The sequence below is a fragment of the Varroa jacobsoni genome, unplaced genomic scaffold, assembly GCF_002532875.2.
Source record: "Varroa jacobsoni isolate VJ856 unplaced genomic scaffold, vjacob_1.0 scaffold_1080, whole genome shotgun sequence".
Taxonomy (NCBI): domain Eukaryota; kingdom Metazoa; phylum Arthropoda; class Arachnida; order Mesostigmata; family Varroidae; genus Varroa; species Varroa jacobsoni.
In genome coordinates this window covers 215,760-243,110 of record NW_019213982.1, presented here as the reverse complement: position 1 = coordinate 243,110, position 27,351 = coordinate 215,760, and the positions used below count along the sequence as shown (strand labels likewise).

Sequence of the window (27,351 nt, the reverse complement as noted above, 5' to 3'; positions counted from 1 at the left end):
TACTAAAAGTATCACGGATAGCACTCCATACCCTATCCCCACCGAAGATCAACTACACGGATACTTAAAAATGCTACTACATCATCAAAGACCACCAAGAGCGTACAAAGGTTATAGTTTATCATCTACAACAGTTATGCGCGTTTACCTCGTTCTATTGGCCAACGTGGCAATTTTCGATGCTGAGACTACATCTGAAGGCTACCTTCCTAAGAGTAATAAGCCCGAAATCATCAGTGGTAATCTAATTGACCATCTAAAGAAACACAACAATCTTCTTCGAGCTGATCGCTGGTGGCCAGACCAGAGTCCGGTGGATTGGTCTGTTCAGTGTCACTACCCAGCTACCCCACAAACCGACTCGTCTACGTCATTCTGTGTTCGGACCCTTCAGATCAATTGTAGGCCATCTTCAGTTCGCGCTGTCTACCAAAATGTCGTCTTCAAATCGCCAGTTGAACAGATTTCGCTGAGTGTACGTGCGAGAGGCGAACAGCTGGACCCTGCGGCCACCGCCTCGTTTATGGGTGTGTATTAGGGTTCGCTTTTGTGATGCAGCACGCTATTTTGACGTGGATGCATGTGTCAATGAATTTTTACTCTATTTAGATTGAGTCGGGTGTTCCATAGCGCACATTTAATGTATATTCAGTAAATATTATATATACGCTAGTAAATTATAATTAAGATAAGAATAAACGGCGTTCACTTAGTGAGGTGAACTTATGATGAGATTATCAACCTTCGCAATTTCAGATTTAGTTCAAATATATCGAACTTATACCTTCGGTAACTTCGTTGCAAAGCAAAAACGGTACCATCTATGTGACACAAAATTATACTGTAATCATAAATTTATTCAAAAGGGTAGAACCAAGGCTTTTAAATATACCCTATTGTATATTGTGTCGACCTCCACAGCTCCTGTTTTCCTGAGGTCGTATCTCCATCTTAATCACAGCGTTCCGCTAATAAAGGACAAGTCTTTGATTATAGCGCATCGTCATATACTAAATTGAATAAAACAAGATGTTAATGGGTCTAGAGTGGAATGATACATCACTTCGCCTTTGAAATTATTTTATTATGCAGTAATGTGATTGGATATTTGTGAGCATTATTTCCTTATTTAGATAACCATTGGTATACAAATGAGGCTCACTAAGTTGTCTGAAAGCCTCTTGGCGGCTTAACATTAGGAGCTTTCCTCGAAGACGCTAATGTTTTAAGGAGGTCTCCAGAACCCTTATTTTTCACTTTATAGTTGGTAAGCCCATTGTTGTCGCCTTCTCAAGACACGTGTACGGCGCAGAGCATTTGAAAACATTAGTTTTATTCGCATTAGTTATAAATGAAGGTTTAAATAAATAAATGAAAGTTAATCATTTTATCGGTTGAACTAAAAAAAAAACCGAGGTGGACTGGTAGCATAGCTAAAAAAACATTTGAAGGTCAAGTATAAATCTTCGACGGCATTGTCTAAATCTGCATAAACACCCAGCTACGTGACTTGGTACATGGCTATAGCTACGTATAAAAAATGACACAAGTGTTACGTAATTGGGTGAATAAAAAAGTTAAACTGAATGTGTTTTCGGGTTGTAAAAGCAATAGAATGGCAGGTATTGTTGTTTGCTTTTGGTAATAATCACTGTGTGTAAGGATATTATAGCTTTAAGAAGAACGATAATTTTATATAAGGGGCAGGAAATATGAAATTGGGTATTGCCTTATAGAGTTGACCTAAGATGTGTGTCAACCCCCCATTCTTGGCTGGTTCTAGGGTTTTCAATCCTCCGGCGAACTCTATCGTGGCACCACTTCAGACTTACTTTTCTTAAATCAATTGAACCTGCCTTTGTCACTATATTAATCTTTATTCGGTACATTCTCTTATTTCTCGATTTGTCATCATTCTGCCGAATGTTTTTTATGGTAAAATATTTGCAACAACTGTCGGCATCTTGTTCAACATGATGTTTTAGTAACCTCAAAAAGCTGCACTGTCCTATATTCAATATTTGACGACATGTTTATTAGGACTCTGGTATAACCGATTTTCGTTGTATTTAATACAACATACAGGTTTACATCAAGAACGGTATTTAAAGCTGTGAAATATATATATATATATATATGCTGTTGACCATCAGGGTTTTAGTTTGAAAAATCTGAATATATGAGGTAAGATTTGTAAAGAGCAGTGCTGAGAATCAGGATGAGTGTAATTTGAACATATTCAGTTGAGTATTGTTATCAAAATATATTATGAAATACTTTAGTTGATTCGGTCTTATTTTAGGTCTTTTGGCACTTGTGGAACTGGCAGAACCTTCGCCTCCCGTATTTGTTGATGTTGAAGTCGATTCAAGTCGACTTTCGGCGCGCTCAAATGATGAGCCACTTTTAGTTTCTAGCGTATATCGTGCTCCAGCCGGTGCCGGTGGGGTTCAGTCAGTGACAGTAATGGCGGGGTGCCAGGGCTACGTCGGTACGGTGCTTCTATCAGAAATGCGTTTAGATGCTGAGAGCAAAGGTGTCTCTATCGAAGGTGGCCCCTGCCAGGAGAGTCACGAGGAAGGAAGCAAAACGAAATCTAGAGATCGGAATCTTACCGTGTCAGCAAAGCCTGTGTACTTACTGGGTACGTGTGACTTTCTTTGATTACTAGAAGATTTGACCTTGGTAGTAGAAATTGTTTTTTTTTCTAGTTTATTGTTTCTCTGAAAATTGTTTCTATGAGATAACAATAAAGAGCAGTCGAATTGTAAATATGGTCTGGTGTCTCGCTTTATGCGAGTGCTAACAACGTTATTAGTTTTAGTCACGAGTTTAGGGGCTCATTTCAGAATGGTCATGTAAGTTGGCTTAAATCGGTAAACAACACGATGGCTTGGACGGCTAAACTCTGGCTGAAAAAAGCCAGAATGCAGTTGGTTAAAGCCTCGCTATTGGTATATAGGATGCAATAAGTGTGCTTAAATAAGGAACCAAACGACTTAAATTAGTAAGATAGTATCATTTGAAGAACACATGCATGAATGAGTATTCCAAATAAGAGCTTGCCAATACCAAATGTTCTAATTTATTTGTGCCTGTATTAATAACTAGAAATCCGATTTACTGCATTAGGCGAGCCGCACTCTGAAGGTTTCAGAGGTCTCCGTGATGACGTTTCATTGGTAACTCAGGTGTCGATGGATCGATTAGGTGTTCTAGAGCACACACTCGATCAGTGGGATACTCCTGTATCACTGGTCATCTACGCTCCACTTAAAGATGGAAGGCCTTCTGGTGACGATTGGCAACGCTTGTACATCTCCAAAAAGGTTAACTAGAGATATATATATGTGTATGCCGGCGATGCATTAGTATCAGCACACATTTCATATATATATATATATATGTAATCCAACGTATTATATTTCCTAGGTCACGGCGTTTAAGTTGCATCCGTCTAGCGTGGTGAGTCTTGTCTACTCTGTAGATAAAGGGGAGCAGTACCCCATCAACGCTCTTAGAAACATCGCCATACGACAGGTACATAAAAGAATTGGTGTACTCGTTTCGGTAAATTCTATCTATGCATCATACTCGCTTTTGATTATCAGTCGAAAATTTATGCTTTTGTTATTTTTACCAACCTTCTTGTTAGACAATGCGCTTTTTCGTCATGGGCCAAAGGCTTAGCTCTAAGCGAAATGGCTCGACCCGTAGTACTATTCCATACGCCATACTTGTTCTATGAGATGCTGTGATAAACGGGGCGTACTTATAAATTCGAAGATTAACGTGCTTGTAACGAACGGTTCGTTGAATTAGGCACATTCACGCTTCCTGCTTCTCGCCGATGCAGATTTCCAGCCATCGCCTGACCTAGCTAGGCGAGTTCTTCCTTTAGCCCGTGACCGAAGCAGAATTTCATCGCGTGCGTCTATCATTGTCCCAGCTTTCGAGTACGCGGATGTTCCCCACAAAAGCGATGTAGTGGCTGCCAACAAGCAAGAACTTATGCAGCTTATACATGCGCAGGTATTAAGACAAATGTATTAGTGTTGTTTTAAAGCGGAGACTTAACATAGCTATTGGAATTCCAACGTCTGAAAACTGTAAATAAGTCACGAAGTGGTTTTGACGTCGATTCTTTTCACCGTGAATCTTTTACGTTTAAATTATTGTAGTACATAAGTGGCGCGCGTTTTACCAGTGTAGTTCGAACTAGTATTAAGAATTATAATCTAGGAATAAGAAACTTGTAATCTTTGCAGGGTTCTGCCAGTAATTTTGTGCTGACTTTTCTGTTTACGCAGAGGGTAGCAAATCTTACTTGTTTACATAGAAATCATGGATTTGTTTGTTCACTGTTATTACACACTGTTACACACTAATTTTTTACTGAGAACAGCACTGCACGTTTATCACAAGTGTGTGGATCGAATAAACGTTCCACTCACACTTTGATAATAAAAAAAAGTTGGGTAAAACAACTACAGGAGTAGATTTGGCTCTGTGTGTACTGCTTCAGAACGTTATGAGCACCCCTTAGGTGCCCCAAGATGGCTAGCTTTCGGTATTCGAGCTACATGTTCTATTGAGATTTTTGTTCATTACTGTCCTATAGGGTATTGTATCGCCTTTTCGCCGTAAGGAATCGCCACAGTCACACGCCGCAACAGATTACTGGCGGTGGTATACAGCCTCGGAGGCATACGAAGTAAAACCATCCTCTGATAAGTTTGAGCCATATCTGGTTGTCGAGAAAAATGCACATTTACCTCTCTACTGGGAGAAATTTACTGGTAGGTTCTGGACTGTAACTTATTACAGTATATTTGTGTGTCAACAAGTAATATTATAAAAAAACACTTTCACAGTTAAATGTCCATTTATAATAATAAATTAAGAAAATGAAATAGATTATTTCTGTTTATATGTATAAGCTCATCATAGAAAAATTTAGTCTTTCTATATATAAATAGTATCTGGTTTCACGTCAATGAGTGCATATGCTTCTACGTAGTCACAAAACTAGGTTTCTATAGATTTGTTTTAAAATTTATTTTTACTCGCACTCACTATTGTCGATTTTGTCAATACATTTCAGGTTATGGAATGAATAAAATAAGCCATATGTCTGAACTTCGCGTAGCAGGATACAAATTTTGGGTGGCACCGGACGTTTGGCTCATTCACGTACCTCACAGGTGTATACTAACGACAAAATCTCAAAAATCTTTTACTCAGACTTAAATATATTAAATACACAAGGACATTTTTTCTGCAGATATAGCAGCATAGAGTAATTGTATTTTATACACCATAGCTCTCAATCAATTTTTATTTAAAGATTATATTTAGTTGTAACAATAGAAAGAGCAGTTGAGCTGATTACTAACATAATACATAATCATATGAAAACACGAAGACAATTTTAAAGCAGAAATCATGCTTTCATTGCTTCACATCGCAGTTTTTGAAGCTTTACACGATTGACAGAACTACGTTATTATTAATAACTACATTATTTTAATAGTATTTGTTAGTTTCTTCTTTAGCTGGGCTTAATTACAAGCTACTTTTGAGCATTCAGTAAATATACATTATAACAGCTATACTGCTTTATGCTGCTTTGTTGTGCTGTAAGCTATCTAAGTCAAATTATTATTTTTATTTCTACTATTTTTATTGTTATTTTCCTTTTCTTACAATTTTTATTTACATGTCGAATTGTAGGTATGTTACAAGAATTTGATAAATCTTGTTTAATTATTAGAATACATTTTCGTATTCTTACTAGGCATCTAATAAAATATTGTATTTTTGTTCTATCTCCAGGCTTTCAACGCATTTCGCTGATCATCTTCAAAATGCCACTTATCGACTAGCTAACAGAGCTCTACGCTTCGAATTTCTTCACTATCTTCGACGAAAATACCATCTTGATTGCAACGACGAGCGAGCTCTTTGATCACGCAATAGCTTGTGCAGACTTAGTTCTGAAGTTATATCCTCGAGTGTGCTACTCTTCAGCCCTTTTCAGGAAGAGGGTTTTTAACAGCAATAAGGCTGTATGGACAACTGAAGTTAAGATTCTCCTAAAAGTCCTAAAATAACTTCAAAGTAACATAGTCGTCATATAAAGAGGGATATACATACAAATATATCTCAAACAATACAATATGAACAAATTCCGCAAATAGTCTGGTCTTACTCCAGAAATATGTACCGCACCTAAGAGCCGCTATAAACTTTAGTGTCCTTCGACTTCTCTCAACTATATTTAGTCTGTAGGTGTTCGAGGATAAATATGAATAAGGACATCTAGGTATGCGGTAGCACGAGTAATTATGACAAAACTTCACCTGGGTACTATCGTTATGTAGGTAAACACGTGGATCATTAATTATTTCATGTCGGGGAACCTTGGGTAAACAAGAATCAATTATCTAATGTAATTTAACGATTTTCAACCTAAAATCGTCTCATAGCCACTGGTCTCTGATGAAAAACCGTTTTGAACAACACTTTTTCGTGAGGGTCGACGGTCAAGAGTATCAAGATGGGGACATTTCTTACAAACGGCTTTAGTGTACGATGAATTTACCATTACCGCAGTTACGTTGAGGATTGTTTGGACAAATTGTTCATTATTTGTCATTTACCGCTGATTCAAAAACGTATCTTTATCTCTGAAATTTCAGATGCAGATTAAGAAATGTACTTTTTTAACACGAGGTAATGCCGGCACATATAGTAGAAGTGCACGAGTACGATTTATGCAAGCTTTATTACTTAGAGCGGGTTGTTTTTAGTAAGTCCAATCTTTAACCCATCTCTTCGAATGCACCAGTTGATCATTTGTGTCTGGACAATTATATATAATATGTTCTTTGGCTTGAGCATGCTAGAGACAAATGAAACTAATACACAAACACTATTTTGAAAAGTGAAAACCTGAAGACGCTAAATTAGAGAAACTTTGGTGCTTGGACCTTGGTCCACAGACGCACCTATTTTTTATAAACTAGCTTCGATTGTTGAAACTCTTTTGAAAAAAAAAACGTGTGCAGTTTTTGTACAAAAAAAACTTCAACAATCATAGCTTAAAATTTCAAATAAAAAATCGGTCTTTTGTTCTAAGTCACTCTATTTTAAGGCGGTATAATTTCGTATTAAACTCATGAATGATTTGCTTGTATTTCTCACGTTGTTTGCTCTGATATGAAAGGTTGCAGCTAACACTAGTACAAGAAGTGGTTCCTTTAAAGCACAAAATTTTCAGGAAAACCTTGGTAAATAGAAAACTTGGTGTCTAACATATTTTTTGGTTAAAGAAGCTTATTCGGGCAAAAAATACTTAACGGTTAGGCAGAGCTTTTTTGCTAAAAAGGGTCCTCCACTTAAAAAATGTCTAGAAAAAAATCGTATTGCTGAGGTGGTTCCCTGGCCAAGGAAGAATTTTGCCTTGAGACCATTGTTTCGACAATGTGGTTAAGGAAGATCGGGTACCTTGAGAAGGTTTACTGGCTAAGAAGACCAATTAAAAAAAGATGAAACAAAGACCTCAGAGTGAGAAAGAGATTTAAAATTGTCCATAATGAAGACAAGTAGTTCACAATTACAAATAGATCTTTACTAAGACACGGCGAAACATAGGAGTCTCAGTGCCAATAGGCTCTAGCTTCATCAAAAAGTATTCGACGTATACCATTCAAGTGATAGCAGTAAGGAAGCAAAATCATTAGAAAGAACTTGACGTAAAGCTCGTGGGCTGAGCTGGGACAAAAAGTCGGTATAAAACTGCTATTGGCTTCTTTAAGCAACATTCACTTGAAATTTACTTATTGCATACTATTTTAAGTCACTACTAAATTTCAAGCCATTGAATAAGACAGAAGTGTAATTCTATCTTCGTTTGCTAACGAATTTGATTTCAGTATTCGCATTCTAAGTGTGTACAGCATGTCACTATTACAAGTGACACTATCGTCACACAGAATTGGTAAATATACACTAAACCATGTTAGATTTTGAAAAATACAGATATGTCTCAATAAAGGTATAAGGGTGATACGCAAACAATGTATGCAGATATCAATTACAGTGCTGCGACATTCCTTTTTGTTGTTGATCTGTTTATAAGGTTGATTAACTCTTACAAATACAATTTGCGTACATTTTAATACGCAGCCTTTGCAATTGGGGTTTCCAGTTATTGTAAAACTAAGTAATTCAATGTTAAGGAAGGGACACGTGGCTTCGTAGGTAAACGACAACGCATTTAAAATTGTCGCACCTGACCTGCATGTTATAGATTGCTACTCACATTGTAATCTTTAGTTTTTATATTTTATTAGAGATTTGTTATAGAGACTACACATTGAAACGACATATTGGATGATGTGAAAGCATCGATATGCTAATCATGTCAATAAATAAGTAATAGCCAGCAAGAAACAGCACTATTTTTACAAAAAACTTTACTTGTTAAGTGTTGAATGGTAGCGACACTATGGAGTATTGTAGAGTAATAAACACATTTATTAACCAATATTATCATATGTTTTTTTAAATATAAACACTAATACATGGATGACATAGCTAATTGACCCCTCCGCTTCCCAATACATAAATAATATGCAAGCCTATCGTTCAGGCGGGATGAAAAATACGCTCCAATATCTAGTAAAGTAAAATGGCGGCAGTGTATTTTAGTAAATATAATAGTACAACTACTTTAACTGCGTAGAATTTGCTGCCTTCGTCATTATGTATTCCAACCGGAAGAGTCTGCTTCCGCCGATAAGCCAGCGGACTACTTGGGATGTCATCGTTGCATGTTTACCAGTGAATATAAGAGTTTACTCATTGCTTTTGATTCGTCAACAAATTAGCTACGTAGCTTGTCGACAACATAAGCGGATACTTTGGCATGATATTCACGATCTTCAGCATTTACAGCCAACTGAACGAAAATACGACCATGTAGAATTCGAACCAGATCTCTTGAAGGGCTTACCCTGAGCTTTGCTCTCGGCTATAGCTGCCAGCCGATATCACGATTAGTGCCTCTGCATATTTTCTTCAACCCGACCTCCCGCGAACACGTTTGCCCATCTGTAATGGTACCATGCGTAACCAGAGGCGCTTCGTTAAACGCATCGGTAACTTCTTATTCGCTATGGAGTTCTCCAAAATTCAGGTGCAATATACGTAACATCAAATGGCAGCAGATAAAAAGGTCGACGTAAGGAATAGAAAGGCAACATAATCGAAAATCCTATTGAGTAATCCAAATGCTGTTTGCCAAATAAAATATCATTCAGAAGCAGCTACAGTGAAGAAGCCATAATGGGTTCGAGTTTACAAAGGACCTCAGTTTACCATTCGAGTTACTGGTTAGTTTCGATTCATCTAGAAACCTATTATTTGCTATTGGTTGTATCTGAGGTTTGCTCTACAAAGAAATAAATCTAAATAGCTTGCGAGTAAACCTATTAATCCAACGCAAGAAGTCCAGTTACTTCGATCAAGAAAGATAATTTATTGTAAAGAGGGTACCATTATGCTCGTTAAATAATAAGATTCATTTATGATGAACGAACTCTGCGACTTAAACAAATACTTATTTGTCGTTTTCTATTAACTTGAAATTGAGTGTCAATCAAACACTACATATTTGTCTTCACCTTCGTCGAAAACGATAAAAGCGTTGAAAATAACTTTTTCCTCATCCATGCCTGCCATTTTGTAACCAAAAATTTACAGAGATTGCGCAAAGTTGATAACGCTCGTTACATCTCTGAGCATTTCTTCTACGTTGCAATTACAATACAGCCCATTTGACCAAAGGATGTTTTGATATTGCTTTTTGATAAGAAACCTAGGAAAAAAAATTATATATAAAACGTTGAAATGCTTCCTATATTTCTAAGTGACACTCATGACCACTCCTCTGGGTGAAAAAAAAACCCTCGATATTACCATTGATCTAGCTTCTTCGAAGTCTTGTGCAAGATGGGGCCGTGCTGAACTTAACTAGCGTTTCGCAAAAAGAGCCTTTTTATAGTTAAGAGGAGAATGGTTATCAATAGATTTACGAAGCCGTAAAGTAACTATTTAAATGGCTCTTGTAACTGTTAGCTTTTTTGCTTTTCCTCTTTTTCGATAAAACCTTTGTCATCATGTGTCGCGTGTTGAAATTAACTAAATATTTTGAGCATCTCATCCGATCACCAATACCGAACGAAGCGTGTTCAAGCTCAGATTCGAACCCATACCGTCATCTTTTCCTCAGGTTTAGCAGACAAACATCATGGAAACAACAATGAGATACGAATCATGGCATACTCTTGGTTTCTCGTAGTTATTACGGAGACGCGCGAAAAGGTTCGCACATTAACCACTTAGACTACTGTAGAATATTGTGGAACTTGCCGAATAAATTCTTTGATAGTACCCCATTAAATTTATTTTAGAAGAAAGCCTTTCAAGTTCGCGTACCATGACTCTAGGCAGCCTTATTAAATTGGGGGGTGTAAACACTAGATAATTATCATCGATGCCGTACCATCCTTTTCCCAATCAATTGAAGCTAAGATTTCCTTAAACTCAGCTATCTGGTTCTGCGTAACCATGGCGGACATGTTAAAGTCGAATTTTAATCAACCGAGGAAGTCAGTTTTCCAACAGCTGAGGTCAGCTCTAAATCAGCAGCAGCAACTGTTGCTGCGGGGCTTGTCTCTTCAGTAGATGTACGGGCATCGTCGTTTAGATCTGACACTTTAGCATTAATTATCAGCAGGGATTTGCTCGTAATTTACTAATCCGAGGAAGGTTAGCTAGAAGAAGGTTAAGATAAGATTACATTCAACGAATGATGGGTAAACAATGTTAGACCCTACATTTATCAGAGCTTTTTGACTTGTTTTGTAATTCCAAAGGAGATACGGTTAATTCTAAATAGTATGTACGTTTGGTTTAATGAATATTCCAGTTACACTTAATTTTCTAAACGCCTTCAAGAGAAATAATTTCGAGCCGTTAATAATTTTTGATAAATTCTTTCAATAAAAATAATTTTTGAAATATATTTGTACTCGACTGTGATTTGTGATCGTGTTCTTAAAATGGTTAGGAAATATCTGTCGCTCAATGGAAGGAATCTCTACTTATGCTCCAGAATGAAGCCGTTCGAGATTTTGTATTAAATGAAAGCATTGGTTTAGTTGGTCTTGTATAAAAGCAAATAAGACCTATTAAATTTAAGATCAATCGCCATTTCCTGTTTTCTTCTTACTCCCTACATAGACTTAGTGAGATTAAGGCGCACTTCGGAAATTAATTTCTAACGGCAATTAAGGCGTGTGTGGTAAGCCAAACAAAGGACTTTTGACCGTAGCTGATCGTAAGCCAAGAGTGCCTTGGCATGATGTATTTGTTGTAAAGCTTGAATCAGTAACCTTTGACTTGACAACCCAGTGCGCATATATTCTGTCAATATGCACCCTCTAATGTACATATACCTTATGAGAAACTTTTCAATAATACATACTATTTTTTTATGATTGCTAACGTTACACAGTTAAGCTTGAGCACCAGCTACATATAACAGTTGAAAAGCAACTTCGTGTTTACATAGTAAATGAGACAAGCCGTTGTTACTAAATCTAATCTCTCTTCTTGTTTCTCGCCGACAAAGCAGACGGGATTAGCAGTCTTAAAAAGAACGCCCGTTAAAGACAGGTCGAAGCGTCTTAGTTCAGTATGCAAAGCCAATCGTGTGCCAGTCGAGTCGTTTGAAGAGCGTTATCAATAGGTTCACCCTCTATTATAGAATCACAGCGCTTTCGAGCTACTTATGTTTGACTCTTTCTGTTGTCTTCAGAATCTGTTTTTTAGCTTTCTACATCAGTCAGGCTTAGTCACAGACACTCCGGAATTATCAGGTAAACTTTTTGTTGGCGTCCTGCACATATTTTACTACACAGAACACTGAATTTCACTGGATGTGGATAATAAAGAGAGCAGTTACTTAACAGGCTAGGAGGTAAATTTGTTGTCACTGCATTAGTTGTTGATAACAGAAGGTCAATTTTTCTAAGTAGAATTTATTTAGCTTTATGTTTATTAATGACACATGTGTGAATTCGTTGTTGAAGAGGTTTTTAGAATATTTAAAAATCGTGCGAAGTATATGGAAAATAATTATCTGTAGCTATCCGTATCAATTATCCGTAGTTTACACCGTATTCAATTATCAGGTAAAGAAGCGATATTGATCATCCCTCTGCACAGGTCACCTTTATGGACCAGCAATTTCATCGCCACTTCGGTAAATTGGCATTGTCAATGTCCTCATGTCACGATTTAAGTGATCAAAAGTTTACCTGACTTCTTCGGATTTTGTAATAAGATATAATCGGAGCACATGCGGCGATTCTTCTCTCTCTCTCTCTCTCTCTCTCTCTCTCTCTCTCTATATATATATATATATATATATATATATATATAGTTGAGTCAAGTCAGACCAAATAGCGTTCTAGAACCGTTGCCTTACAGAAAAATTATTTCCATTATTGATCAATGAAGAATTAATCACTTTAGTCTGACCTACAAGAATGGGAGGCTTTAGTTACCCCCATTGTCTTTCTTATGTCTTTGCTTCATTGAATTTTTTACTATATGGTAGTACAACTAATGCTGTTAATGTTTGTTCGTTGTTTCGTTTCCTCCACTGTTGCGTGGACACTCTCTTATTTATTGTGTCGTCTTTAGTATCGCTCTGTAAATCGGTTGACGATGACTTTGGAGGCTAGAGAGCAAAAGTGCCAATGGTATGTGCTCGAAAGAGGCTACTAGTTAGGGGACCAGTTGTAATAACAGCTTTTTCTTTCCTTTCCGTTCCACACGTCTTCGTTTTCATTTTTATCCTCTGTTCTACCAAAACTTGCTATTCGCTTATATGCAGCGTTAACTCTATTTCGACTAGAGGTCTATCAGTGGACCATTTCGTCTGGCATCGCGTGACCAAAGCGCGCAGTAGCATCGCGTTGATCTCGTCAACTCATTTCGTATTGTCCTTTACTCCCTCTACTGAACAGTAGCTCGCTGAACCAAACTCCTGTTAGCGGCCCCAACCGCTGTGTTGGTCTGTGTAACTCTACAGTGAGTCAGCAACTCAGTCGTTGCTAGCATTAGCGGCTGCTGCTGTCGGCCTAGGCTTCCTCAACATACGACCGAACAGGCTGGGCCTTATGGGCCTCACACATTGGAAGAAACGAGACTTACGTGAATTTCTACCCAATGAGCCAACAGGGCAGGCGGTTGGCGGCCATGCTTCCGAAATTGTACCTGGCTAGTATTCAGTTTATAAGGGTGATGCTTCGCGGCTATCAGACAACGCGCGGCTAAAAGCATCAGGCTAGGTCATTAATATCGAATGAGCCTTTGTTCACTTTTGATTTAAGTTTACTGGTTTAGAAAGTTCAATGCAAATCGCGACATGTTGAATCGCTCATTTCTTATCGAGAAACAAAATGCTAGCAGATATTTATTAAAGTAAAATTGGATGAACTGAAAACCCGCAGATAAACGGCGTGTACATACCGATAGCTTACATTTATTCGTACACATGTGTGAATTTTATTGTGTAATCTGTACATGTGCATTGTTTAATGAAGGGGCTAGGGAGCTGATAGGGATATTTGTTTACTCGCCGCTGGCGGTTTTCATTTTGTAATTTGTTAAACATTTCCGAACCGTTAAAACGAAAGGTCGAGAAGACATTTCCCGTAGGATTTCGAATAAAGCAGAACCATTTGAGAAAAATGAATGGCGCTCGATATTAACGTTAGAAGTGAATTAAGAAGTTCTAATGTGTTTCTGCATGACGCCGGCGCGTCCTTTTTATTTGGAAAGCTAGAATAACTTATAGACAACCGCCAACATGCGGTATTAAAGAAATACCGAAACAGATCATTTTTTTGAAGCTGGTTATAGTTAACATGTACCAGTATCTACATATTGATATATAGCATCAGAAGATCATCAGCTGAAGCTTATTCCTTCAATTCTTGTTTATAAAAATATTTGCAATACATTTTGAGCCCGTTAGCCCAGAACATGTACATAAATAATGCTATTCTGCCACTCGCTGCTAGGAGTTTAAATCGATTATTTGTTCCGTAAGGCTAACCTAATTGTTTTGTAGTTGAGTCACTCTATTCAGTACATGACACCTTTTAGATTTATTTAAAAACTGTAGTATAATGAAAACTTACTGCGTTCGAAGACTTATCAAAGATTTAAGATAAAAAAAAAATTAATCAGAATAAACTAAATTTTTTATATTTGTAAAGTATATCGTGTTATGTAAGGGTGTTCTAGAAGCTTACGGACTAAAATGCAATTTTAACAGCTCCGAATTGATAACATTCAGTCGTCATAACTGTGAACCAGTGAGTAACGCAATCAAAACAAGCAAGAAATCTAAATAGATTTTAGTGATTTCATTGGTAGAAGAAAACAGCTAATTACCAACGCACTTATTCGTGGTAAGTGACTAAAATTAATAGAACTCCTCCATTTGTAAAAATAATTATAGGTCAAATAAATGAATATCTTTGATGGGCTATTGTGAAGAATTTCTGTGTATACCTTCAAATCATTAAAATATATGCAGGACACCTCGATAACTATAGCCCTAGATCAAGTTAAATAATTAAAAAACCAGTTTTGGTGTGCTCTTTCGATCTCCATTTTGCGACGTTATTTTGACGAACAACAACTTGACATAATAGCCAATGGATTTTATATAAATAATATATATAAATTTATCTTAAAGATAGGGATTAGATCAAACTCAGTCTAATGCTGTTGTTAAACGATACATAAAGCGGAAAACCATCAGGACTATATGTTTGTAGGTCGAAAAGACCCACATCGAATGCAAAACGCATTTTAAAGTTACCTGATATTATGCGAGCATGCGATCATCATGCGACTAGAGCGGTGCCTACTCGAGATTTGGCCTTTTTCTCAATGTTTCGCTTCGCAGTTCTTTTTCGATGTTGCAAATTTTTGTCCGTCTGAGCATAGATAGAAAAGACACTATCTCCGGTTGGCCAGACCAGACCAGGTGAGCTGCCCCTTCGTAGTGTGGACAGGTACTAAGCCTTGGTCTTGCCAAAGAAAGGACGCCTTTTAGGGTTTTTGAGTAGTTCAGGGTAGTCAGCCGCGAAGGGAGATTTGCTTCTATAGTTTACTGCACTCCCTGTAGCTATTATACTGCTCGTATGGTTGCCCCTGTGTCTTAGGAAGACCTAAGACGATCAGTAATACCAGTCGTGGCAGTGTTTGACCGCTTCTCGTACTATGGGAAACTCAACAGCCTAACTCAAAACGATAGATCGCTGTAAAAAGAACTTAAAAGCATAGAGGCAAAACGACATCCGGTCCTACCTCGCTCGGAAAGAAGGTACTGTGAGTGTTTACGCTTCCTCTGCAACGGACAGGCCTAAAAATAAGGCAGCGTTCTCATTTTGTATTGAACAACCATGTGGCTGCAGACCATAGCTCGAAGCAGTCTAAGCACTGGCAAATTATAGACCAAAAGAATTGGCCGAGGCAGTACAAAAAGGTAAGGCTAATATAAATCTTCAAAAGCGCATTCTGACTGATTAAGATCTCAAGTTCGAATGAGTGATAATATTCCTTTCCATGGTCTACATAGCGGCGCTCGATATTTCTGAATTAATTTTCAAAAATTTAACCTTCGAACAACCAACAGTGTATCAACTATTGTCATAACTTAATAACTCAAACGATGCATTTTCCCTAAAAAGTAACACGAATATTGCCTCGAAATTCGTCACGATAAGAGAAATTCATTTTATGCAGGAGCAGAACCAGCGCTTTAAAAGTTGAATTAGCCGGTTTTTGGTAAAGTTGTTATACCTAATTATTGCAATTATAACACTTTCAAAAATATTTATCGTTCTAGTAGAGGTTTATCCCATTCATTGTATGAACGGAAACATGTGAAGCGTCTTTAACCAGTAAATATGAATATAACAAGCTACGTCATCGTGTTCAAATTTAGATTAGAAATGTATGCAATGGGTTGCTTTACCGACCATCACCTTGCCTTTGACCGCTATTTCAGCTGGAAAAGATCGTGCAAAGATAACGTTTTATATCGGAGTTGACTTGTGGTACTTGACATTCGAATATCGAATAGATAAACATGGTAGATCTAAGACATTTGGATAGATTTGTCAAAACTCGTTAAATTGAGGTGTTAATGTTTAATTTTGGAAAAAGAAACCGGTGTTAGACTGTTGAGACAATGCTAAAAATTGTACGTTACGAAACGCATACCAAGCTCCTTGGGAGTACCCAGATAAAGATAAATAAGGTAGGAAAGTGGCGCCTTAAATCTAAATTTCATTTTTAGTATTGATTTGGCAAGCAAGATACGACCGATTTCTGACTCGGCAAGGCCTTAGTCGCTATGTCCTTACAGCCACATAACCGCGCTGTTCACTATTCACAACACATTTCATTAAGAGCTTTTGTTAGTACCACCTTAAGATAAAGACGCTCGTCTAATAATCTCATCAAAATTTTTGAAATCTTTCACAGATTTTTTTAACCAAAGGTATTTGGGCAAAAGACCTCAAACGGTCTTCTTTTTTCTGTAACACGTGAAAGTGTACAACGGCAGCATAGACATGTGTACACCACGTAAAGATGTCATGCAACCGCTTAACCTTTTGCTCAAAAGCGTTTTGAAAAATTTGATCACTATAATTTTGGCAAGTTACGTTTGACAGAACATCCAGGGTCGTTCGCAGTCTTGATGTGGCCATTTTAGCAACGAGAGGATTCTAACAGGGCGTCTCATCGACAACATGTGTCACAACGTGTCATAGTAGCATGTTTTGTGAAGATTCGAAGATAACCACAATACGGGGGACGACGACGTCTGCGTGTGTCCGATTACAGTAGCTTATTCAGCACCTCTTACGGATATCTATGGTGCAGCTGCCGTTTGTGGAGAAAGTTGCCATCGTTTATGCCTCGGAGGACTCAGATTGAGAGGGAAGCCTAGACTGGAATCAATGGAAAGGAGAGATCCACAAAGGAACACGGCGCCACGTTCAATGGTTGCATGACTGATCAGTCTTAACAACATATCAATGTCATTCCTGAAGACGAGCGGGGCTAGCTTTGTCGTAAACAATTTTAGCTACGTCGAAATAGCTTAGTTCTCTATTTTGCGAATGATAAGAGATTCGATTCAAGGTGCCCGTTCTCAACACGTGGAGCCTCAGCCGTTGCTAAAGAATGCCTGGAGCTAATTTTAGCATAGAAAACTTACTTAACGTTATGTCAAAAAATAATAATACGATTCAGATACGTCACCGACACTTGCTTGCTGAAGAACGAAGCAGACTCACCATCCGGAATTCACTAAGTTAAATACATTATTTTATTTCCGCAAATTACTTCAAACTACTTAGGTGGGCCACTCGTATTATTAGCTAGAGAGGCATTGCGGTTCATACAGCTTGAGTTATTTTTAGGCAAATAATCCGTGGTCAGATTGAAGCAACAAATCAGCTGTTGTGGCTCTAACTACCTGCTGCGCATCATACCTGTTTTTTTTCTTTTTTTTTTTTTATTATACAGGTCCCATCAAGGCGGCACCCTACATTGACACATTTTCGATTTTGTAAGTCCTACAGGCGACCACCTTATATGGCCCGCGTCAAAAAAAATGAATGAAAGACGATTATGTATATGAACGAACTATACCTTGTATAAAATGTCGCGGATCTTCATTTTTTTTATTTTTAAAATAGGCAAACTATTACTCTTAAATGCAATGACACTAAACTTTTTTCAAATCAAAAGCTCAGCTTTTTTTAACGGCTATGAGCTTTAAGTTACACCACGATCCATAGCTTTTATGAATAAAAATCCTTAGAGATTACGTTTTTAGTAAGAAATTTGACTCATCTCATGTCGAAGAAACGAGCCATACTCTCTCAGAAACCTGTAAAGCAGTCTAATCAAACTAAGGTGGCTCTACTATGATTTTTATTCGAATTGTTGTTAACTTTTTTAACCAGTTTTTTAGTCCTTGTTCATCACTACGTTATCTGCCCATGTAGCTCTTTGCCCACCGTTTGCTGCGACGGTCATTTTCAATGATGTATATCATCAGTATTCTACTCTCGAAATTTCCCATTAAAAATATTTTTCTATAAGGGCTTTTGGGAAGCTGCTGACGACGAAATCTCTAGCTGTCCGATAACAGTCACATTTTGTAATCATTTTTTTATAGCGTTTTACATGTTATCGGTGCGTGACGGACGAATTTTGCAATGGAATAGGAATCGTTACTTAGCTGCCAAGGGGCACTATGCGGTCAGAAATCGCAGTATGGCAGGATAGTATTTGCCACTAATCAATGATTTAAATTTATTGAAAGATATCAAACGCTAACCAGCGAAACAAACATTGACCCGGAAAAACTGGTTGACGTGAAGTAACCGCCAAAGAATAACAGAGAATAGTGCTTTAGCATGGAAATCGGTCGGAAAAGCTCATCGTGCTTTCCCGAAAATAAGGTCTCGAAAAAAAATACTATCTAATAATAATAAAAAATATAATAAAGATAAATATGATGGCTAAATCATAAAAATAGATGATTTTCGGCAAGCCACACGGTGCCGCGACCGCGGCAGGTTACGAGTTTCCAGCCATAGGGCAGGAAATCTTGACACATATGAAGTTATTTAGCTTTGATGTTTCCGATGCTCCAAGACATAGCTTAGTGCATAGAGTGGACCAAATTTTACATTGCATATCGCCGAAAAGGAACTGCTTAGAACGGGTTCGACAAACGCGTAGGTGTACATTCCTTGTATAACTTAAACTGCATCAACCTACTGTATAATTTGAAGAAAAATGTAGATGTAACATTTGTCTCGGCTTGTACGAGCAATTGAAAAGTCATTATTTCTATCTATACCGGATTTTAGAAATAAGTGATTATTAGCTTCGTTGCTCATACCTATGCTTTGTTTACTTTCGTTTACCTTGTGTATCTTCTGTCCACCTCCTCCCTTGTCAAACGTATATGGAAAACTGTAGTCAATCGGTCATCAAGTTCAACATTATGTGAATATGAATACGTACAATATTTAGCTGTAGTAGTGAATAGTTTAAACATTTTTAGAAATTGAGCCGATTGAATTGGACCCTAACACAGGCCTAAAACCCAACCGTAGCGTAGCAGAGTTTTACAGTGCGCTATAGCCAAAAGCCGAGAAACAGGATGCTCTACACGCTACTGGCCATCTAAAGTGTTTTCGACGAAAAAGATGTTTCCTTCTCCGCTGATGATCTGGCGCCGGCGCGTGTGATCATGTGGTGAAACTCTCCTAACCGGCGCAGAACTGCGACGTAGTGGCCTCGAAACGAAGGCCTCGAGAATACAATGCTTCGCAATGTTCGTTCCGTGTGAAAAGCTTTTTTAGATCTGAACCTAGTGGATACTATTGAAAAATATACTGACTGTAGCGGTACAGCTAAACTATACTAGAGAGGTGAGTTATCTTCTTATTTTAGAAGATACGTTATCCGTTGTAGTAACCGCGTAGATGCAGCCATCGCTAGTTCAAATTTTAGCGTTGACAAGCAATTGTCATGACATCTGGTTACTACGCTGTTTGCTTACTTACCATGACACATATCGTTTTATTTATCTGTTGGAGAAACCTCAGATCAGGCCAGCAAGGCCTTTACCACCTTCACCTATAGCAGGAACAATGTTATATCGTATATTTGATTAGTACGACCTGTCTGCACAGCAGTACTAGTCAACCGCGTTAAAAATGGTGAAATATATTAAACAGAAGTTGAATTTTAATTCGGACGTTTACGTGGTCCAACATTACTGTCGAGCCGGCGCCCAGCAGACAGACATAAGTGAAATAACGTCTGTATTGCGTTTAATGTCATCTTGCTGTTACAATATGTCCAGATGTAAAAACTGTGCTCTGAACGCATATCTATGGTCAGCATGTTAAAGTATCTAATAAAAAATATATTTATTTGGCCTTCACGTAACATTTGGGAATTACATAGAGACTGTCCGCATTTAAGCAGAGGGTGGATCCCAAAAGAATATTCGATCTTCCAACTCCGTAAGATGCCCGTTAGTTTTTATAAATTATGCCACGTCATGAATAGCATACTAGTGCCCTGATGGTTTAACTTACTGCTTAAAAACCTTCGTTTGATCCGAAGGTCAACGTAATACCTACCCTCAATTCACAAAATTATAGCATTTGGCCAGAGAATTTTAATTTGCAAAATATATTATTAATTTTAGAAAAATGTATTATATATATATATATATGTACCAAAGTATTAGTATCTATACTGACTATTCGTACCACAAGAGTACAATAAAAAGTAAAATAACTCAATTTATTGTCCTCATTAAATGTTTTTTTTTAATTCGTGACTGTGGATTTTAGATTTAGAGATATCGCGCATATTTTCCATGACAGCTCCCTTGCTGGTTATCATAAATTCTTTCTATTGAAGTGACTCTTTCGACTTAGCGAAATTTATTGTCACATGTCACACACTGAAGTACTCCGAACATGGATTTTAAGTTCTCTTCATGTTTTGCTGACTAACAAAATAGCACTAAAAACACTAGTTACTCTATAACGTTGTGCAGTTTATATATGATTGAAAATCTTCCTAAATATACGAAAATTTCTGAGTTGAGAATATGTCATGACTTCAATATTTAGCATAAACGAGCTAGCTGTGAAAGGTACTCGCATCTCACATCGTAACATAGTAGATAAAATTAAAAAAAACCCTCTAGTTGTGCCAAAATTTATTGATATATTACCTAAGCTTATAGAACACAGTCGACATCATGTTGAATGTTGGGGGGTCGTCTCGGGTAGTGTCATAATGCTATAGAAGACCGATTTTTGCTGCCACCAAAATAACGAGTCCAATAAAAATGCACCCTTATCCTATTTATTTTACGCATTTAACACATTCTGTTCTTGACACCTTAACGGCATTAATTGGTATAAAAGTTACGTGTGACGTTAAAGCTTAAATTGGCTTCTATATCCGGATAATTTTACTATCTTTGTAAGGAAAAAAATTACTAAATTAACCAAGTGAAAATACAAACTTAAATTTAAAATGTGATTAGTAATGAATAAAAAAAAATTTAAATAGCAATGAACAAGTTTCTGGTTTCTGTTTCCGGTAAACGTCTCGAGCATTTAAACAATCTTTCGTGAAATTTCAACGCCTCGAACCTTTCATTTCAAGTTAAATTATTAGTACGTCTCAATTTGCTCAGTAATTGTTGATAGAAAAATCTGAATTTATATGCATGACTAAGTACTGAAATCTCTTGAACGTTGACTGTATTTAAAAAGATTTAGTTATTTTAAGCTCGGGTGGCTATTGTTTACTACAGTAATATGATTACGGAGACAAACACCAAGACGCCTCAGATCAGATAAAATTACATTAAACGACCTTAAGGCCATGGTGGAAAATTACTTTCTGGGCAACCCAGTGGTCCGCGCGGAGCTAAAAGTTCTGACGAATCCGTCAAGCAAGTTTACGGAGGGTCTCAAGGCACGAGTTGTTACTTGTCCAGCATAGAAGATGCTGAAGACTACAGAGAACGTTAGCTGAAAATCTAGCTGCAGATATCGTTCCATTCACCCAGAGCATTTCAGAGATACGGCGACAACTGATTTCCACTTTAGATAGACGCTTCGAAAAATGGTAAATGGACAGGAATGCTGTTCGAATTGAACTAAATATCGCTGTAACAATCTAGCGCTTCATTTTATAACCCGAGTAAGTTTGTAGGCATTCTGGTAGCTTAGTGAGTTTATTGATTATGCTTGCCACTGACTTTATGCCTACACATTTCTTTTTGATTTCATTTCAAGTTAAAGACTTAACGGACTTTCTCGTTCCGTCTGATACAGCCTGGACTGACACGCTCGCATTACATTTGTATTACGCTAAATTCCATCTGACGATAAACTGCTATGCTTCATGATAGGACAGTTGTTTCAGACCTAAACCGAAGGAAGGGCCGAACCGGTGTTGGAACTTGGACATTATGTCCATGGATTCTATAGGCCATACAGGAGGTGTATTGAGCAAACTAATGAAGTTCTCTACTGTATTCCTGGAACGCCTGTTCACAATAACTTATGAGTTGCATGTAATACTCTTGTGTTACCTCGGTTATTTTGGAATCTCGTAGGGTAAGCAGACTAAGTCGACCTGCTGGGTAAAATACAACCGAAGCTTTTGGTGCGAAGGAATACCCATGTCAAGTTAACTGTCATAGCCCTGAGATGGCTACGGTGAACGAGGACTGTATGTATTCAATAAATTACGACTATTCGGCGCAAGACTAACTTGTTTGACGCTTTTTTTTTCCACTTCATTGCCACGAATAATATGAAATAAATTATCACTAAGCTAAAGAGTTCCTTTGTGTCGAATAGAAATTGTCTGTTTCTGCACTGTGAGGTAACCCAGCCACTTGACATAATAGAAACAATGGTTAGACCAATTTATTGTGGATAATTCATCATGCTATCGCTTCTTGTTACTCACGCCACCTCGGAGCATTACAAACCCGCTCAACACAACACTGTATAGCATTCATCCTGAAGCTCCATATTATATGGTATACGCAATTTTCAAACAGTCTCTCCAAATTTTATTTAGCTACCACTCTGAGGGTCATACGGCGAAATAAACAACTATTCGTAGTAATGCTTAGGATGCGAGGCGATTCTGTAAAAGCGTTTCATCTAGCGCGTCTAGGACATCGTATACAATGCGAAGGTAATCGAAGAAAAAACTATTGATATGAACCAAAATTTACTCTGACACCGATATTATAGCAAGAATTATTATTATAGGTAAAATAATATGTCGGTTACTGCCATTAAGTCACTGCTTCAGAACACTGGCTCCCAGCACGAAACGAAGCGTGGCTATGCCTGCATTTTAGTATTATCATTGTTATCCGTTATTATACAAGGGCTACAAGTAGCTGCAGCTAGAAAGTGTGTCTGGGAAATGGAAACGGGAAGTGCGGAAGACGCTGCCATATTGTCCTGTCAGTTTGGAGGGACTGTATACTTGTCGAGGAAAGGCGTCTCGGTGGCTGAACGACACATTTATTTTAAACTGTCTGCAGGCATCAATCTTAAACCTGAAATTTTCGGTGGGTTTAACTCAATATTATCTGTTAACTAAAAATCTCGGGTAACGTTGGAAACCATTTATCGAAATAATGTAGTTACAAATCCGATGTATTGCTAACGCGCATTGTGTACACGAGACTGTTTCAAGTTCCGCATGAATGAAAATTTACCTAAGTTGGCTTTAGCGTTTTTTTAAATAATATGAATATCCTTTAATAATAGTAATATTTTTACTCAACTTATTAAGGTGTTGATTTTACAGACGCTGCCAAGTATGCTACAACATGCACTACTGTAACTTCGCTAAACTTATTCTGGATCGTTTTTTAGGATGCAAAGTATTTTAATCCTTCAGAATTTTTCCCGAACGTGTTAGGTATAGCTCCAAATACATTTTGTACTTCGCAGTCCTCCTACCGCCATCACTTTCTGCAAGCGAGTCGGCATAAAGAGACCTAGTTGTCCTGGCGGAAGGTCACCTCACCAACGATATGGTGCTTCTAACGGAAAACCATCCTTCGAGGGTTTGGCAGCCCAAAAGGCCATTCGTCTTCCCGTGCTTTTGGGGCCCTGAAAGATAGGCTGAACTAAAACAAGTTAGATCTCGTATATAGGAACGAGATGCTAATTATGAAAACGATGATAAAGTCGTATACCTCAACAATAATTCGTGGTCTAATCGTGCCTTTTAAATAGACGATATTAAGGAATAGACTCACATTGTTCATCCACTGTCGCATAATTTAGAAACGCAGAATACATTGTATTTTTTCTGCAATCTTCCACATTTAGGTTCTGTTTTAGCGGAGAATGCAGACATCATAAGAAGGCGTATTTCTTCAATATTACCTTATGAAAAAATTCATTTATCATGTGTTTAAACTCTTTTAATAACAATCAAACCACTGCTACGATTGACCACTTAACTCTGCTCAGAGCACATTATGCGCCGTTTGGTCGAAATCATTTAAGAGTCAGCTTAAAAAAGTAAAGCCAAAACCAAGCTTTTTTTTGCTGACACGAATTGTGTAATATTTATGGAAACGGAAATATAAACCCTAACGCTCATACACACGTAGTTGTTAATATTTTTTTGATGGGGGCTTCAGTAGTACTTTTACGCGCGACCAGAATTACTCGCGGAACTTTGCGTTATGTGCGCCACGTGTGGGTCCCCAGCATCGATTTTTCTATCTTATCTCTAATTCTTGATTCTCATCCTAGGCTTCAGTGTTTACCAGCACGGATTTTCTTATAACAGTACTACAAGCTGGCGGGAAAGAGTGGCGTGTATCATTGAATCAATTTGTTAATTCTGAATAATGATAATCAAGTGTAGTGTATTGTTACTATTACTGCAGAAGAGGACCAATGGAGGCAATGCGATTCATTGTCCACTACTGGATGGTAGATAGATCACAGGCTCTCAGTACCTGGTACTGCTCCGAAGTTCAAGCTGTCCCGATGCGAGTCATCTTCGCAAAACTTCAAGTACGTCAGATATTCTTAAACACAACAAACGGGGAAGTGCAACTTTTACACGTATAAAAACAGAGTAAATCAAGCAAATACTACAAATAGCTTAAGAATTAAAAATTCAGAAAGGTATACGATTGCCCTTATGGTCTTTCCTCTCTATACAACTTTTATAGAACATCCAGCTTATTTGCGAAGTTAACGGGAGTAACTGATGAATACTACTAATAGTAATAATAGAATCCTGTTTATTTTGTACACTGCTCAAAGAGCCTTTAAAGATGAAGTATTCATTTAAGTAACCAACTCAAGGCAAACTCGGCAAAATGCCAATGTACTATCCCTCTATTTGTCAAATGGACTATGTTATTAATAACATTCGCCTTTTGTGACTCAAAATGTACATTTGGTATACCTAATCACTGCATAAAATTTTTCATCTTCAACTATGCTAAGATAAATGAAGTTTTTTTTCTGTTCCGGAAAAAGATCTCCGAAGAAAAAACTCAGAAGTGGCTTATAGTATAACTTATTCGCAAGCTGTAGCAAAACGATGATACATTAAGATTCATTAACTGAATTATCCTATTGATTAACTTCTATGTTACTCATCCACTGTTATCTCATCTCAAATCATTTGCTAAATCGATTTAGGATTAGAAGAAAAGATCAATTTAGGTTTAACTAAGGTTTTGTGACAGAAAGACCGGATCCTTTCGTAAGGAAACCTGCCACTCTGCTTACTTACGTGCATCACGACTTTCTGCACGAATGTTGCACGTATAACAAAACTAAAATGTAACTCGGTAAATTTAACGTAATTTAATTCGTAGTATTCGTATCGCAGAGCTAGACCAATAGGGAACCCAGATTGGGAATAAGTCTTCGTCTTAGATTCTAAGTGAGCAGAAACAGAGCGAAGAGTTCGCATAGGTGAATCGCCTAGATTTGCTCTTTTTACACTTTTAGAAATTGGTTTCTATTCGTTTATTTTTAGGCCTGCCAAACGAGCTGCTTACTTCGAATACCGTTGCAGGAACTTCAGCGCCAACGTTCAAAATCTAGCCGTTTACCGACCTACAATGAAACGTTTAACCAGCATCGACGTACTCGTATAACAGTTTTCTTGTGCAACATTACTGAGCGTTTTGCAGGGCTTCTTAGCATTTCTATACTTCAAAATGCCCAAATCACTCTTAAATATCAACATCAAATTGTTTGCCTTGGTTTGTAGTAATCAAAAGCTTCATATACACAAATCCATAACACAGTATATTAACAAATATATGCAATCACTTAAAACACTTTGCGTCATTTAAGTTGTACGAGTTGTTCCTCATCTGGAGCACCTACATGCATCGTCAGGCTTCTGGAAACCTCGTTTCCTGTAGAACTTATGACGGAACGTTTGTTTAGGCTGTTTTTTTTCTTCTACTCACGGTTCCTTATTGCACCCAAAACAACTTCCGACTATTTTCGAATCAGCATAACATAGAGCTATTAGTTCGACATTTAATCAACTGAGGTAATTAAATTTGCTATCGTTGTTAAAAATCGGCTTGTGGCTAAAACTTTAATTAATGATTTCTCAAGCATTTTTTCAAATGGTCTATCTTTGTGTTTCTTATACCTTTATCTTTAGGTATACATATATATATATATATATATATATATTTAATATTGTACCTCTTCGATAGAATCTTTCAAGATAAGCTTAATCAATTCCGAAAGCACTTTGATTTTGATCGCTGTTGTTCCAGGTCAACGACTTCCTTGAGCTGGTTTCCGTATTCTCAGACGAGAATATGTTTTGCATGTATCGATCAACTGTAAAAAAATAGTTAGTCAGCAACCCACGAAGCAGTCATTATAACGATAAGGTCAGGACATTACCCAATTCTGCCAGAGCTTTTTCGACAGGTTCATCGAAATCGCAGAGTGCCTATATATCATCATGTATTTGAAAGCTATCAAGGAACAACGACTGGCAATTTATTCACTAAAATAGGAAGGTTCCCAGACCATTTTGATTACTGCACATCTTCTATATATGCTCTACGTAAATATGAACAAATAAAATCAGATATAGCCCAGAGTTTCTGTACAGCATAAATAACGATCTCGGTTTTCTAAAAGTACATTAATATCAAGCGACTTGATAACAAAGGTGCATTCCTGGGTAAATGGCTTTTTACTCAGTTTATCAAGGTGTTGGTCCTGCAGACTGCTAGGCATAAAATAAACAAATATTGCAGTCTTCGGACTTCTGGTAAGCTAAGTCGGGCTGTTTTTGAAAGGCTGAGTCGAGTAAGGATGTCTGAGTTCTCCGACATTTCCCTCAGCAGTGTTAAGTGCAGCTCCTAACAGAGTAATACCTTTCATTAATTTGCAATTTATAGAAGTGCTCGTGGGGCTATCGCCTTTGCGGTTTTGTTGGAACAGGACAATACTCTAAGTACAACGAACGCTGAGGTACGTTTAACTCCGCATGAATGCATTTGGTGTTTTTGGAAGAAAGCTAACTTCCTGGAGGACCTGGTGGCCCAGGAAGTTGTCCCCGTGGATCTCATAG

The 27,351-nt window shown here is 37.6% G+C and overlaps 1 protein-coding gene and 2 long non-coding RNA genes across 4 annotated transcripts; 2 read left to right on the top strand and 1 right to left on the bottom strand.

Annotated features, from left to right (window-relative positions):
* The first annotated feature begins 70 nt into the window (after window positions 1-70).
* LOC111266414 (xylosyl- and glucuronyltransferase LARGE1) lies at window positions 71-8,551 on the top strand. The gene is made up of 8 exons (XM_022843885.2): window positions 71-527; window positions 2,303-2,644; window positions 3,133-3,329; window positions 3,433-3,540; window positions 3,823-4,032; window positions 4,622-4,799; window positions 5,105-5,204; window positions 5,836-8,551. Exons 1-8 carry the CDS (start codon window positions 71-73, stop codon window positions 5,966-5,968), a joined length of 1,725 nt encoding a protein of 574 aa, XP_022699620.1. The 3' UTR covers window positions 5,969-8,551.
* On the bottom strand, window positions 3,903-15,242 carry LOC111266417 (uncharacterized). Of its 2 annotated transcripts, none has more exons than XR_002684076.2 (3): window positions 14,972-15,242; window positions 9,020-9,117; window positions 3,903-3,991 (listed from the first exon to the last, which is right to left on the bottom strand). It is a non-coding gene; the product is annotated as an uncharacterized LOC111266417 (long non-coding RNA). The 2 variants fall into 2 exon arrangements; XR_002684075.2 differs by lacking the exon at window positions 3,903-3,991 and adding an exon at window positions 6,572-6,689 and having other exon boundaries at window positions 14,972-15,217.
* A 158-nt stretch (window positions 15,243-15,400) lies between these two features.
* On the top strand, window positions 15,401-26,501 carry LOC111266418 (uncharacterized). The gene is made up of 4 exons (XR_002684077.2): window positions 15,401-15,640; window positions 17,695-19,619; window positions 24,665-24,794; window positions 25,777-26,501. It is a non-coding gene; the product is annotated as an uncharacterized LOC111266418 (long non-coding RNA).
* Window positions 26,502-27,351: the final 850 nt, after the last annotated feature.

What these genes read in the sequence shown, in the direction of transcription:
- LOC111266414 (XM_022843885.2), top strand. Translation starts at nt 71, where the DNA reads ATGCTACTACATCATCAAAGACCACCAAGAGCGTACAAAGGTTATAGT. An exon ending in GCTTGTACATCTCCAAAAAG is followed by an intron (nt 3,330 to 3,432) that starts GTTAACTAGAGA and finishes TATATTTCCTAG; the next exon opens with GTCACGGCGTTTAAGTTGCA. An exon ending in TGCAGCTTATACATGCGCAG is followed by an intron (nt 4,033 to 4,621) that starts GTATTAAGACAA and finishes ACTGTCCTATAG; the next exon opens with GGTATTGTATCGCCTTTTCG.